Raw genomic sequence first — 17,020 nt, 5'->3', positions numbered from 1 at the left:
TATCCCTTGGCTTTTAATCATTTAAGTTTATTCAACTATGTCATACAGCTGAGTAAATCCATTACATGAACCATAACTAGATCGAACCATTTGATTCTTGTGACCCCAAGGTCACTGATGATTAGGGAGGGAGACAGAAAAACAAAATCCATCAAAATATCAAATAAAAGTTTGACTTAGAATAAAAAGTTATTAAAACAAACAGTAATATACAAATAACTAATTCAAGCCCAAAACAAAGTATGTATGCATTCTTATTGGTTTGACCATAACTGCTACAGAAACTGTCCCAATGGGCATTTCCCAAAACAAAAATTATCACAACCTAGAGAGCATTTTAAAGAATATGTCTCATCTAAAAAAGCACAGAAAATAGTTCATCTTCTCCTGTTTAAAGTTTTAGATAATTTTATACATTTTATGCTAATCTAAAAATAAAGATTATTCAATCTACAGTACATTAGTACTGTGTATCCACAGTGTTAGAGTCTTTTTTTCTCTTTAATTTTTTTTTTTTTTTTTGCTTATCACCAAAAAAGAGAAAAAAGAAACTTGTTAACACTGGAGACTTGTAGATTGTGCTCTTAGGAAATGAATAAGAGAGAAGAGTTCCAAACATAGCATACAGTAGAAAAGAAAAACATGTTCCGTAAGGTTGGAGATGAACTGTGAAGAAGAGGAATCACTGATACCAGTTCCAAACAGTGACTATGGAAATATTTAGAAAATACAAGAAACTGAACTCTGTGTGAAATGAGTCAATTCCCAAGAGGCAAGTCACTGATTAACTTAAATGCTAGACAGTGATCTTCAACCTTTCACCTCCTGAGGGTCACATTTGCTACTGGAAAGACTTTGCAAGCCACAGACAAAATCTATTGACATCTTTTTTTTTTTTTTTTTAGAGCAAGTTAGTCAAATTATGCCCTCAGCATTGGAGAGGAAGTAGGACAAAACACTTGAAATATACTAGTAAATAGTAAAATTCAGGGGAAATGGATATATTGCCAAAAAAATAAAATATCCATCCTAGTCAAAAGATAAAATTAAACATTATTATTTACATGGGCACTCCATAGAGTCAAAGGACTCATCGAAAGACCCACTCCCATTATCTACCATACATCTCCTTAAACCTAACATCGCTGTTGGGGGTGCTCACAACCACCTCTGGCAATCTATTCCACTCGTTCACCACTTTCCAAGAAAAGAATCTAGTCCACACACACCCTTACTAACCACACTCTTAGACAGCTTCAAAGTCTGGCCCCTTGTTTACCCTCCATTCACCATGTATTGAAAATTTTCATTTGTGTCAATCTTATGCTATCTCTTTAGTAGCTTATAAGTTTCTATCATATCCCCTCTCCTCCACCTGTCAGCTAAACTCTGCAAGCCACACACCCTCAATCTATCCTCACAGGGAACATTTCACAGACCTGTCACAAGCTTGGTTCACTCATCTCGAAATCCTCTCCACAAACTCCCAATCCCCAAAAAATGAAGGTGACCAAATCTGTGTACAATAGTCAAAATGTGGCCAAATCATAGCCTTATAAAGAGGAATAATAACCTCTCTATCTTTACTTGTCAATGTGCTCTTCAGCATCCAAGTAAATCTCCGAGCTATTTTGCCAAAATGCAATATGTCCACTGGATTTCAAATCTCTATCCACCATCACCCCCAAATCCCTTGCCTCATCAATTTTCTGTAAACTAGTACCATCATTATGATAGGAAGTGTATAATCTTTTCATCCCAAAGTGCATTACCTTACATTTTACAACACTGAATTGACAACCATTGTCCTTTGTCCATACTGCCAATTCATGTAAATCATCTTGTAAGATATCTACATTACCTTTATCAGCAGTAGTTGATGCACAACTAGGGATGGCAGTAGTTGCTATCCCTAGTTTTGCATCATTGGCAAACAACTAAAAGTCCTCCTTCAAATTTTCTGCTATATCATTAATATAGCAGAAGAGTAGTGGTCCTAGTGCAGAGCACTGGGGCACACCACTAGTCACCCACATTCACCTCGATTCCACTCTTCATCAGTACAGTAACGAGGGTACGAAGCGCCTGTGGCAAGTGTCTAACTTGCACCCCCTAACTCAAAAATGACAAAAATTTTGAAAAATTTAAATGTAACAAGTTAAATTTTACTAAATGCAATATGTTAAATACTTACTATTAACCCCATCAAAATGAGTTGCAATGTGTTGCAGAATTTGTGTGTCTAAAGTGGCGTATTGCCGAAATTTAAAAATACAATATAAAATAGCAGATTTTTATATCTATTTATTTTTATTTTTTACGTTTTGCACCCCAAACCCAGTTGCGCCCGTCTCTTTTGCCAAGCCCTCGTTATGGCACTGCTCCTCATACACTACCCTCTGATATCTATCAGCCATCCCCCCATCCATGCCATCAGCCTCATATCCATTCCCATTTGCTCCAACTTATGTAATAGTTTCATGTGCAGTACTCAGTCAAATGCCTTTGCAAAGTCCAGAAGTATCATGGTATAGCCATTTCCTTTATCCAATTCTGCTATCACATTATAAAATGTGAATAAATTACCGAAGTAGGACCTACCTTTTACAAAGCCAGGCTGACCCCTATAGAGTACCATATTCCTATTCATTCTTGAATTTTACTTTTAACCAACTTTTTCAATATTTTAGCCACCACTCCAGAGATACTAATGTCTGTAATCCTGGAGCCACCTTTATGATGGAACTATCTCACAATCTTTCCACTCCCTTGGAACCTTGCCAGAGCTGGGACTTAGATTAAACAACTTCATCAAAGGCACTGCAAGTTCAATTGCACGTTCTCCTAGCATACGAGCAGACATACCTTCAAGGCCCACTGATGTATTCACATTGATATTTTTTAATATATTGAAAAACTGTTTCTTCTGCTTCTAACAGTTTCCTACCATCAACAATGAGTAAAGTTTTCTTTCCATAATCACTCTCTATGGAATTTACTTTGACAGGCTCAGCTAATTTTCTCTCTAAATCTAATTTAGCCTTCTTTACCATACTAGTTATCCTTCTTACTTGTGCTTTATACTGCTCATGAGCATGCTGATCACCTTGTTGTTTATATTCTTTCCACAATTCTTTCCTGATATATAGTAGGAGCTGCAAAACAGGAAAGAATTGTGGAAAGAATATAAACAACAAGGTGATCAGCATGCTCATGAGCAGTATAAAGCACAAGAAGGGCAACTAGTATGGTAAAGAAGGCTAAATTAGATTTAGAGAGAAAATTAGCTGAGCCTGTCAAAGTAAATTCCATAGAGAGTGATTATGGAAATATAACTTTACTCATTGTTGATGGTAGGAAACTGTTAGAAGCATCTGCTTAATCCCTACTCAGTTTATCCTCCTGATCCTGGGTATGCACTCTGATACTGCCTCACTCAAACAATCGTTGACCACTTCCCATACACTAATGACATGCATTCCATGTAGTTTTCCCACATGTTGAGCAACCTCCCAGGACAAGACTGCATAGACACTTTCCCCTGATCAGAAGTAGATTGGCTACTACAGTTTTAGTTGTCTTCTGATGCTATTACCAGACCCAACACTCAAACCCAAGCCTTTCCATCATGTGCTGTTTCAGGTAATTATCCCTTAGTAATTGTATAAATTCTATTTTCATTTGGACCTGTGCCCTTTCCTCCTTCCAATCTATATCACCGTAGTTGTCTCTCATGATAACTGAACAACCTGCACTCATTGTGCTAATCTGCTAATGCATGTCATCCACATTTTCTTATAGCCAACCAGGTCTATAGCAACAACCAAAACCATATTTTGTCCTAATAGCCTCTATATATTTAGCATCCATGGCGCAAAATACATTTGTCAGAGAATATAACTTCCATAACAAGACAAGCTGCAGGTATGTTTTTTTTTTTTCTTAAATATCTGATCCACACATGAAAGGCCACAAGACCTATAGCACAACAGTGCCATGTGTGGGCAGGAAGAATAGAAGAAAGGAGGAGTCTGTTCATATTTTGCTTGAACAGCTGAAGGTTGCAATCTTTGGAGAAGGCAGAGTGGGGAAAACTGTTCCAAAGGACAGAAGTAGATGGAATGAAAGAGGAGATGACGTTGGTTCGGTGAGTTTTAAGGTGGACTATAAAAGGGTGTTGGTTAGCAGTAGCTCTTGTTTTAATGATTTTGGAGGAATAATAGTGGCCAATTCAGCAAAGCACTGCCCATGAAAGTATCTGTAGAAGAGGCACAAGGCAGAAACTGAACATCTGTGAGAGAGGGATCATTAATTAGCCAGATTACACTCTTCTGGATAGAATCAAGCAATCTTAGATTTTGGTGCACCAGTACAAATATGGGAGCAATATTACATGGCTAGGTAGATTTGGGCTTTGTACAATTAGCAGCTGTGAAAGTGTGAAGTAGTGTCTTGTGCAAAAAAGTACAAGAAGTTTTTTTGGTGGTTGCAGAAGCTATAGTTGAAATATGGTTGTGCCAGGAAATATCAAAGATGCAAGTCAGTAAAAGAAGAGAAATCTGATCGTGTTTGGATATCTCAGTATTACTGAAGATAAGGGGGAGGAATGCGAGCACGTTCTTGTGAGAGATCAGACAGAATTGGGTTTTGGTGGCAATGAAGTTTACAAGGTTGTCCTTGCCCCACTGGGATATAGCTCAGAAGATTTGAGTTCAAGTCCCTCATCATGGTAGATCTTGAGATTTCTAATACTTCAGCGTTAACAGATTTGTCGAATGAAAAGGAGGAATGGAGTGTGCTGTCATCAGCAAAGCTATGGATAGGATTGGAAGTCTGTGAGAGCAGGTCGTTTATATACAAGAGGAAGAGAGTGGGTTCAAGAACAGAAGCCTGGGGCACTCCTACAATAGTGGGAAAATCTGAGGAGAGTAAGCTGTCCACCATAACATGTAGTGAGTGACCAGTGAGAAAGTTGGTGATCAGTTGCAGAGTGAGGAAGGCAGACCATATGATGGCAGTTTGGTGAGTAGGCCCCTGTGCAATACCTGATCAAATGCCTTGGAAATGTTGAGGGAAACCACATGAGTTTTCTCCAAATTTCTCCATGGCCCGAGTCCATAGGTGGGTGGTGAAAACAGGATCAGCTGTAGACCACAAGTGGCTATACTACTGATCACCGATTAGTTGGTATGTCTCTAGGTGGTTCTAGAGTTGGTTGTTGATGACTTTATCCATAATTTTTGAGAGAACAGAAGTGAGAGCAATTGGATGGTAGTTCACCGGTTGACTTTTATCATCTTCCTTTGGGATGGGCTGGATGTGGGCATGTTTTCCATATTGTCAAGTGTATGTGGTACTTCATATTTTCCTAGATGGGCCAAAGGATAGTGTCTGTCCTCATGAAATCAGAATATGTTGTTACTGTGATGCATAGTTTAAACTTGGCATGAAGAATACATTTATTTAGTATGAACTATGTTTTCACATACACACCCAAGCATATGAATGGCACAACAAATCCCTTTTTACACATCCAAGTGTTTTGTGCCTGCCTACAATCCACCTATTATATACATACAGGAAAAGCTGTAATATACAAGAAATGCATATGCTACCATCATTAATGAAAAGTCAGGACTAGTACACTACAACGAATACCTGGAGTTAAATGTACAATACTACAATACTACCTACAACCCATTACAAGCCTGAGAGACTACTTTTGGATCAGCATTAACCCTCCTACCAGCTGAGGTAGATGAAATAGCCAGACCACCCCCAGCATTTTTCATGGATCAAAACTTCATCGGCGTTCTACCTTTTATCAAGTATTATTTACCCTCCGCTGCCGTTAATCGCTTAACGGTGATTTTGGAGCCATTAGCAGATTAACTGTGGTGGAGTGGCTTTTGTGTCACTTCACTTTGCATGTACTGTGTTATTTGGAATTTCCTTTACTGTATTAGGATATTGATCTTTTTTTTTTTTTTTTTTTTTTTTTTTTTTTTGCTGCACAATTTATTTATTGTCTCTTTCCAAAAATAAAAACGAGTTTCACGTCTGCCAAAATATATAATCAATTCCGAAATGACCACAGATCAGCCTTTGCAATGAATATAATATAGCAATAGCAAATTTCTTCACTTTGCTGTCAATATAGATTTTTTCTGCGAATTTTCAAATGTTCGTTTACATTTAACATATTTTGTCAAATATTTATATTTTTAAATAACATTTAGTGAAATAAATATAACATTTTGCTTTCTTTCTTTGCAAAGTACCTTTATATGGATCATCACAATTCAATTTTAGGAACGAATATTTTTTTTTATGAACAACAAATGATTATAAACCGCATTACTCGGTTTCCGATTGTGTCTTTTTTAGTATCAAAAATTTACATCCAATGGTATTTTATCAGAGACTCTTCGCCTTCTTCTTTTGCTTAAAATTGCGACAGATTTTTTTTTTTTTTGTAGGATGCACATTATTATAATATCCAGTGCTTAAGCACTGTAGATATGTCGAAAATATAATAGGAAGGATAACCTGTATGGAATGATTCAAAATTTATGCTCATTTTTAAGATTTTTTACTGCAACTCTCCCCCACTCTCTCTCCTGGAACATAGTTACATAACTACTTTACACTTCTACTGGTTTGAAAGCTTTCAGACAGTATTCAAAATCTCTTATTTCTTCAGTTTACCATTTTGACAAAAGAAATAAAGCAATAATATCATTGTATGTTCGAAGCTTCTAATTCTGTACTCTTTCTTTGCATCTGAAATCAGCTATCCAGCGGTCTGCTTAAATTATTCTAAAATTTAGAAATACTATGCTATATTTTCAATATGTAAAATTGTTTATGTACCACACAAAAGAAAGTTCAGTTGTGTTATTTTTGTTTGTTTCTTTTTTTTTTTAAAAAAAAAAATTCTAAATATTACTACTTCTACTGGTTGCTATTTCTGAAATACGTCTTAGAAATGCTGGACAATAATCCTCTTAGCTGGAGGAAAAGCTACAAGTCTTAGAAAGTTTTCCCAGAAGTCACACTAAATTGCCTCAAGCAAGAATGTCTTGTTTCGTTCTCAGCTGTTCAGACATCCTAACTCAGAAAAACTGACATTTCTTTTACAGGCTGATGCAGTATTTATGCCAAAAATGATTTCTTTATTTATAGTGATCAGTTTCACTTTTATTATTGAAAAATTCTAAATTATTTGATACAATTATTTTGAAAAAAGGATTCGAATTTTTTAAGAGAAAAAGCACATATCTGTTACATAATCATTTATTTTTTGGGTTGAGAGGGGCGAGGGGTAGACCTATTCAATCTGCACTCAATTGTTACAAACATAAATCACTTTGGGAACATGCTCATGCAGTTTAGTGTGAAATAGTAGCAAAAGTTTAACTACTTCAATAATGTCAAGTATATAAACTAGTAGAAAATGTCGTTATACCTGCTGATGTTAGAACTCTTACATAAATAATTTTTCTGGCATGAATTCTCTATCAGCTATAATGTAATCAATTTACAGATTTTTGCACTCTTGTATTGACAAAAGAAATATGTGCAGTAATTTCTTCTTTCTACTACAAGAAAAAACAAGATAATAACAGAAGAAAAATATGTAGTATTTTTTATCATTGGGTGAATTTACAATGTTCTTTCTTTGTTTTGAAATGAAAGTGCAAATGATTATTTTCTTACCATTTTTGCCAATAGAAAATCTGCTATAATTATACAAGTGACATTTTACCATTTTTCTCCCACAGGAGAAAAGAAATAATGCAATAATATTGTTCAATCTGTTGAACTTTATTGTAGTGCAAATATTTATTATCAAACTTTGCTGTTTTGTAATAAAAAAAAATATTCATGCTACTTTGAAAATTTTTAACCTGTGGTACACACTGCTATGAAAATTTAATGACAAAGTTTCGGCAAACTGTATTCTTATTTACAAAAAAAAAAAAAAAAAAAAATTTATAATAGGCATATTTGAAATCTGTGAATTATTCTTCGAAATATGATTTTGAACAAAGATAACATAATCAAGAACGTCGGCAGCTGGGTTTTTATTTTTTTAATAATATTTCAAATAATTATCGCGAATTTATTTTTTCGAAAACAAAAGAAAATGTTCTGTCGAGTAAGCAATTAGACAAAATTAGCACAAAAACATTAAACATTGGTTCTCCAAGGTAATGCAATATTTAAGTGAAGAAAGTATGCAAGGATATATATTTTGTTCAGGAATTATAAACTGTACAATAAAAAGAGAAAATAAAAATAATTTCTATATTTTTAGTCTCTCTAATATAACTGAATCCAGTTGCCCAGCATAAAACAAGGAACTGCGTTCCTTGTTATAGAGAACTGAGACTCAGCTTTGCGAGATAATCTGGTTAAGTGTTCTCTACAGCGTGAAGGATTATCACACTTTCTAAAGGACAGCAACAGCCAAATTGCACTTCTTATCCATGTTCTTTCGACATGTGTATTGAATCGTATCCAGATTTAACTGGACGTATATATATATACGTCCTGGCCGGTTGGAGTGTTAACAATGAAGTACTCCCAGACTTTAGCAAGTATGTGCATTCATTTATAAATGTGCATTCATTTGTCATTTTAAGACCATCTTCAGGCTGATGGCTATAACTACTTTAAAATCCAATCCTTGAGAATACTATAATAGGACATTAGCACTTTTATTCATTACAATGTTGAAATATTTCCATACTTATTTAATTGTTAATGTCTTATGTTTTATAATGCATTTTTTTGTGCTCTGAGAATACAAATCCACTGAAACATCAGCAGTTTAATAATTATGATATTAACTTTCTTCTTGTCATTGTAAATAAGTTAATGAGAATAATTTCCAGGATGGTCTTTCCATGCACACAAACACTGATATATTATACAGCAGGCTGTTTTCAGATCCAAGCTGATTTTACAATGTTGTAACAATACATAGAAGTTCCTCTAAACAACAGTCATGGTGGTCTGATTAAACTGAATATCTTCCTACTCTAGATGTGTCTGTCCTGAGTGTGTATGCTGCTGCTTCATGCCATGAATGGATGGCACACATTCAGCCAACCTAATATGAAAGATTCAACATAAGTCAGGACTCTAGCCAATCCGCTAGTATTAGAAACCATTCCACTCCAACTGGCTGGAATGATGTTAATATATGTATATAGTAGACGACACAAATAATAGCACTCTAGCGTTGATGTATAATTTTTTCCCCCCCACCAGAGGTGTCAGGCCAACAATTGTGGTAGCGGTTAGTCAGTGTCTTTAACGAACCAGTATGATTGTAGTATAGCTTGTTTCTTGTGTATATTTGTACGCTCCAGAAGATGACCTTGACATAAAGGTCGAAACGTCGAATTGTAAAATTTTAGTAATATTAAACTAAAGTTTTTATTCAAACACGGTAGTTGTCTCCATAATTTCCAAAAATGCATTTACTTTTCATCATTGCAATATACTCTGCAATACATTTAAATCTTGATTTTTCATTCATAAACCAAACATTAATAAGCACTGAAGTATATATAAATTCTTACCTTGCTGATGAAAAAAGTGTCGATAATACAGAGCTCCTGTATCTACATTCTCAATACTAATTGATGAACGCTGATATGGACATGGCCTCTGTTTCCATCGGATAGCATTGGCACTTTCAAGTACAGATAATCCGCAAGCCATAGCAGGTCTATGCATTGCAGGGGGCTCCTTTGCTGGATCTGATTTTCCCCTCTGCTTTCTACATGTTATCCTACTTAAACTTATCATTCTTTCTTCTTCTCCACCTAGTTCATTACGAAAAAATGGGCAACTAAGAACCATATCGTTGTTTCGACCATCACCAGAATCAGCTGCCTCAGGAACAAGGTTTTCTGTGCTGTTGTTCCCCATCCTGTTTAGCAACGATGCTGCAGAAGCTCCTGTGGTAGTATTGCGTCGTTTCGACAACAAACTACGTAGCCGTGATGCATAACTTAGATTAGCTGTGACACTTTGGCAGTCATAATGAGCAAAAGCCTTCTTTCTAAGCTTCTCTTCAAGTCGATTTTCTGCATCTAAAGAATTATCTGAACCTTTGCTACTCGTATCCACAATATCTGAACGTGTACCTCGAAGTTTTTTAAACAGAGATGTATCACTGCTTAACATTTTATTCCTCATTTTACTCTTGTCTTTTATTTCCCAAAGTTTGTGAAATTTATTTTTCAACTTTGGACTTTGTGATTCCTCCAGAGAGTCTGATCCATTTGCAAGGGCATTAGATGCATTTTGAGTGGACGGAGTAGGATCAATTTTACCTCTCAAATACTCATGAATTTTTGCTGGACCAGGACTTCTTTGGTCCAAGTTTTCATTTTTATATTCCCTGAGCATAGCAAAGAAACTTTCACCAGTAGTACTAATCATGTCTAGTGATGACGCACTTCCATAATCTCGCCTCAAAATTCCAGTTTCTAGCTCATCATTATGGTCCAAATCCAAACTGCTGTTGCTCCGATAAAGTCCTATTTTAGACTGAGAGGTACTGCAGTGATATGATGACAAATAGTTTGCACTGTGTTCAAGAGATCTGTTAGCTCTCTCACTATGGGTTCTGTGTGGACGGTCACATCTTCCTTGAGAAGAATGATTTCCACTAACTTGCACACTGCAGTCTTCACTATAAAGGTTTTGTGGGTCATAACTAAAATTAGAAGCATTCATTATTCCATTAACACAACCATTTATTTGTGTCATACTTCCACTTTTGTGAATTGAGTTACCCTGTAATGGGGACCTAGACATTTGAGAATTACAGCTATTGTAAAATTCTAAAGTCCGGGCTCTCAGAACATCTGAAGTTAACCCATTACTTGATGACCCACTAGTGATGTCAACAGGATTACAACTATCACCCATTTTGATTCTATCATATCGTTATCTCTGACAGACAGCATGCATAGTCAAAAACAAATTCCCAAGAGCTCCTGTAATGCACTTGTAATAAATGTCCATGATTCAGGCTTCAAACATTTCTTGCAACTGCAGCCTTAAAAAAATAATAAAAAATCATAATTAACATTTTGAAGTATAACTTAAATTTTAACTATATTTATTTTACATATCGCTAACGATAACAACAGACTCATTATTTTCAAGCAATACAACTGGTATTAGCTAAAATGCATAAAATAACATTTATAAATGAGGAGTGTTTATATATGGGCTATAGGTTTACTATTTTTACATATGATTTAAATAAAATCAAAGCAATAAACTAACTTAAAATACTTCCAAGATGAAACTATTCAAGACAACAATCTGAAATTAGTTTGTATTAGCTTGTAAGAGCAAAATAACACTGATTAAAAATGAAGTATCGGAAATGTATCAACCAACCTTTTATCTTGATGGTGACAAACATTTCAATTCAGAATGTAAATCAGTCCAATGATCGATCATATTGCTAGCAAAGAAACTAATTTGCTATCCAAAAATCTTGCAAATCACACTACACTACAGTATACAAAATGTACTTTAGGTGAATTGTAGAAAAGACGGGTTAATTTCAATGAAGCAACGAAAAAAAGATTTTTTAACAAAACGGAAGATGAAAAATCATTACACGAATTTCAAAACACGCACATACACAGCAACGCTAAGCCACCACAACCTCCAGCTAGTAAATTTGCTTCCATTTCCTGTCACGTGATTTCATTCTTTCAGCAATAGACCTTGCCTCCCGCCTTACTTTTAAAATCACGGCAGCGTCAACAATGGCATTACGTCCAGTCACTTCCCACGGCATCATGGGTGTCACAAGTTTCACATGGCAGAAGCACCTTCCTCCGGTCCCACCTATTACAGCATAGGCTTGTCCATTCCAAAAACACGTGATGATTTGCTATGACGTATTGTTATAGGAGAAAACTTAAGGGCTAGGTGGTTAACTTTCGTTTATGCATTTTCTCGAATAAAGGTGATAATCGTATGTTATGTACACAACATGTATGGTGAATCATATTGTATGGTTCATTTCAATCGCACAATAAATGCTTGCTCTCAAATAAACTTCAAGAATATGGTTCAACTAATGTCGATAAGTAGACGCATCGAGATGACCATCTTCATTTAGCAATCGCTATCAGAATTAGACACGTTGCAATGCAAATAAACTTTACGTGTCAAAGATTAAAAGTTATTATTATTATGTTATACCTCCAGGGAGTCCAAAGACTCATCGAGGGAGAGTGTGCCAACAGCATCGAACGATTGATTTCCCTCTCAACTACTAACCGCGCTCAAACTTGCTTAACTTTTTGCGTGGGCCATTAGTAGCAGAGGCTCTACCAATCGACCAACCTTAGTGCTGGCAATCTAGCATCGTCGCACTGAAAGTGTTGGGATTTAAACGTTATCATCTCGGTGACATCAAGATCTGGAGGAGAGGTTCGTCTCATCCAATATGAAAAACTGAGGGCCTGTTGGGTTCCTGCTAAAAAAAATAAATAAAAATAAAATAAATCCATACGGCAATGTATATTTGGGAAATTTCTGAAACTGTGGTTCTCAAAGATGAAATTATTCGCAACAAACTTATTAGATGATCGTCTAATACAGTGTTTTTGAGAATGCTGACCCTACATAAAATATTTCTTTTATCTCGAACCCCTATAAAAATTTTCATAAAAAGTATCTGAAAATAAATTATGATAATGAAAAGTTATGCAAAATATTTTAATCAAACTATTGTAATATTAGGTATCAAAAAAACATATGATACCTAATATTACAAATAATGATTTGTTATTTCTCTTCAAGAAATAAGTCAATTTAATCAAAATGTTCACTCACTAAATGCGCAAGTCTTAATGAGAAATGTATCGGACAACATAAATTAACACCGTTTGGTGTAATTTTTGTTACATAATTATTTAATTAAGCGTCAAATTCAATATTCCGTTGTGGTTGCAAGGATGACTTAAAAGTGCACTTTCTTCCTTCATAGACAGAACATGTTTTGCGGAAGAGACTCAACGAATTCAAAACCGACAAAAACCTACTCTTGGAGCTTCTGTCATTGTATAAAAGAAATCTAACTTACGCTGTTTACTACTCACATTAGTAAAAAAAACTTAATATTGTTTATTGTGATATTGTTATGTGCCATAATGATGGGTGGTAGATGGCAGTAGCGAAGACGATGATATGTAGCGAAGTAGTGTGCCCTCCCGCGATGGTCCTTGCACTCCTGAAGGCGTCAAATAATAATAACTGGGTCTCAATCGCGCTTTTTGCATCGATAGAGACCACCCCCATCCATATTATTTTTTCACCATTCATTGAAGCTTTTTGCAGAAACTTAATATAATACAAGTTATAAACGTCTGTATGCTCTTTGCCCCTGCAAGTTTTCGCAGACAAGTGGGATTTCCATGGAACACAGTTTAAGAAACACTGATTTACGATGTTCGATCTGAGCTGTAAGCGTACACACCAGTCAAAAAAGTAAGTGCACATGCCTAGTGACTGCGGCCACTTTTTTTTTTTTTTTTTTAGAAGTTAACCTATAAATGTACTATAGACTTTTTATAATACGTTCAAATAACATTCGTTTTTTATAGTACATTCAGGGCCGACTGGAGGTTTTGCAGAGCTTCGGGGGGAAGTTTTAGTGGCACCCCTTGTATTTGCCAGCGCCTTTTATCATTTCCGGTTCCAGCAATGATAAAAGGGCAAAGAATCAATATAAATTTAATTAAAATATTTCCCATATCAATACATCTCTGAAACATCAAAAATTCTATTATCAAATTTTCTTAGAAATTTGGAAGTGCAGGGCCTCGGTTTGAAGCCCGAAAAACCGACCTCTGAGGGCCCTGAGTACATTCAATCATTTTTGAATGTACTGTATTTTAAAAAAACGAATTATCCAATAAATCATACTTGTCATTTATATTATTTAGTAATTTCTCCAATGTCTCCACTCCATCTAATTTAACAGACAAATTATTTACTTCTAGCCTGGATAAGAAGTGCAGTTTGGTCCACTATTTCATCCACCTTGACCAGTAGGGAGGTTGAACCTATTCACTGTTGGGGTGCTCAGAACCACCTCTAGCAATCTCTTCCACTTACTCATTCACCACTCTCCAAGGAAAGAACTTAGTTTGCACATCCTTATTAACTACAACACTCTTATAACAACTTCCAATTGTGACCCTTTTGTTTTTACTCCCCATTTATTGAAAAATTTAATTTGTGTCGATCTTATATAAACCCTTTAGTAACTTATAAGTTTCTACAATATCTCTCTCCTCTGTCTGACAGCTAAACTGTGCAATCCACACATCCTCAGTCTATTCTCATAGGGAACAACTCCACAGACCTGTAATGAGCTTGGTCACTCATGAGTACAAAACTTGGACTCAACAATCCAATCTTTATACACATTTTGCCCACTGAAACCTCTTTTTCTGCACATAGCCTTCGTCAACAGTTGTTTCATTGTTGGTCTGTGGGCAGCCCTCCCTGCTTCCAACAATCTTTGATGGACTGTCATGTCAGAAACATTAACCCCACTAGCTGCCAAGTCTCTATTTATGACTACAGCAATCTTAGATTCATTTTGCTTTTCCTAAATAGTAAACAATCTTGAGTAAGTGTAGTTTTCCTTTTTCACCCACATATTACTTTTCTGTCAAGAGAAAAGGTACTTGATTTTAAAGAGGTTTCTCCTGAAACCTCTTTAAAATCACATTAACAGTACCCAAATCTACACCACACTCCTTGGCAATTTGTCTTTGAGTTATGGATGTGTGCTAAGAAAGTGTATATTTTTGAACACTTTCTTGGAGATATATCCATTTTATAGCTACACAAAATGAATAAAACACTACAAATGTCAACTTGTTTCCCCCATTAAAAATGCACAACACTATAAATAAACATCATATAGTTAAAGCATGCAGCACTCAACCAAAAACAGTGAACTAAAACCAAAAAAAAAAGTAAACCAAATCCAAAATTATTGTGAACAAAAACACAAAAACTTGCCGAAAATTCAGCTTGTTCAGATTAATTTGTTTCTACTCTATGTAATTTGTAATGCTATATGTAATTTGCTGTTCTTTTTATCATCTTTACACACCTGGTGAAAATTTTAGTATTTATTTCATAAATATAATTTTTACATACATATGCTTAGACAGTAATTTGCAAAGTTATATAAAGATATATTTTTATTTTACTTTTTATAGTGAACAGCAATTATGTATCCAATACATTCTTGACAGAGATCACTTAATGAGCAGACTGCAACATGGGTTTATTTAATGGTTGGCAGATGCTATCAAATGTATTAACATTTTATAAAGAAGTTATGGATGGATTATGGTAATATGTGATTTACTTAAATTTCAGCAAAGCCACTGATATATTCTCATATTTACCTATTTATAAAGATACATCAATTGATGATTATTTAGTTAAATGGATAAGTAATTGGTTAGGTATACATGACAAGAAATAGTGTTTTATGGGAGAGTATTCCAGGTGGTTAGGAGTCCCTCATGGTTCAGTTTTGAGATCTTTATTAGTCATCATCATATCAATGAATGATTTAAGTTCGGGTATTATTTTCTTTGGCATCTCCATAGAGTCAACGACTCACTGCAGAAGACCCACACTAATCATGTTCACACAATACTTATATCTTCCCTTCTGATGTATTCAAATGCTGTATTTACTGTTTATCAAATTCTGAAAACACAAGCTTCTTAACCTTCCTAGTTGTGGACATTCAAGTTACCTGTGAAGTCATCTTCTTAGGTAACCTTAATGTCCATAACTCCAACTGGCTGCCCTTTTACAACACCACTGACCAAGCGAGACAAAATGTGGAAGTTTTTGATATAAGCAATGACCTAATGCAAATCTGACATATCTACCTACTCAAATTCTTATTAATCCTCTTTACTCTCTCTAAATATTTTTTTTTTAACCAGTTCTACTTCTAGATACACCACACAGTCACCTCTTCTCTTCATAATTCAGATCATATTCAAGTGCAAGTTTCCTCACTCACCAGCCTGGATGGTCGAGTGGCTTGGTTAGCATCTCTGGTCTCCAACCAACATGCTGCATGTTCCGTTCCTGCCATAAGCATGTTGGTTGCAACATCTATTCACCTGTACATCCACCTCTCTCTCTCTCATCCAGATGGCACCACTGTGACAACACCTAAAGATAAAGCCGATATACATAAATAATGACCTACTCTCAATCACCACTAATCCAATCTGCAGCTTTGCTAATGATAGCACACACTCCATTCATCCTAGTCTTTTGACAAACCACAGTGCTGCTCTGAAATCAAGCTTCAAGATCATCTTACACCAGTGCTTTGATCTCCTTCAAATAAGGACAAGGACAATCTGGTCACTTTTGACGATACTAAAACAGACTTGCCTTCTCTCGCAAAAGGGATTTTACCTCACCTTCCATTATCCTCAGTAATAGATAAATCATCAGACAAGATCAGCTCTCTCTCTCTCTCTCTCTCTCTCTCTCTCTCTCCTTGGACTGACATTTACCTCCAGCCTCTCTAAACACATCAATAGCTTCCTCGGCCTCTAAAAACTGGCCACTCTTATCCACTCACGATGCTATTTTTCAACCCAGCTACTAACTCTATACAAATTCTAAATCTACCCATACTGTTCATGTTTGAAGTGGTGATTTTTGCTCCAACCCAAAAATTTAGAGGAACAAGTTTTTTTTTTGTTTTTTTTTAATATCTATCAGGATTGTTCCAATCTGGATAAATAAAAAATTCACAATAAAAAAGAACATTTTTATCTGAGATTATTAAAATGTGCAATTAGAAAAAAAAAGTTCAATTAGAAAAGAACATTTTATTTTGGTTTAAAATTATTTCAACCCCTGCTACAAATCATCTCCCAAATTATTTATGCACAAAGTAAAC

At 35.3% G+C, this 17,020-nt stretch overlaps 1 protein-coding gene across 4 annotated transcripts in view; it reads right to left on the bottom strand.

Annotated features, from left to right (window-relative positions):
- LOC150102608 (signal-induced proliferation-associated 1-like protein 2) overlaps positions 1-17,020 on the bottom strand; it is a 485,410-nt gene that overhangs the window by 363,110 nt on the left and 105,280 nt on the right. For 3 of the 4 annotated variants that reach the window (XM_090398858.1, XM_090398862.1, XM_090398859.1), the window contains one exon: positions 9,594-11,083. In XM_090398858.1, the coding sequence (XP_090254984.1) occupies positions 9,594-10,953 (1,360 nt within the window). In that variant the 5' untranslated portion in view covers positions 10,954-11,083. Of the gene's footprint in view, positions 1-9,593; positions 11,084-11,433; positions 11,745-17,020 lie in introns of those variants that run through there. The other variant, XM_090398860.1, reaches the window with a different exon arrangement.

This window comes from Typopeltis vanoorti, chromosome 10 (assembly GCF_054136105.1).
Source record: "Typopeltis vanoorti isolate ZY-2024b chromosome 10, IOZ_Tvanoo_1.0, whole genome shotgun sequence".
Classification (NCBI taxonomy): domain Eukaryota; kingdom Metazoa; phylum Arthropoda; class Arachnida; order Uropygi; family Thelyphonidae; genus Typopeltis; species Typopeltis vanoorti.
Note: the sequence above shows the minus strand (reverse complement) of the source record. Positions and strands in the feature narration are given on the sequence as shown.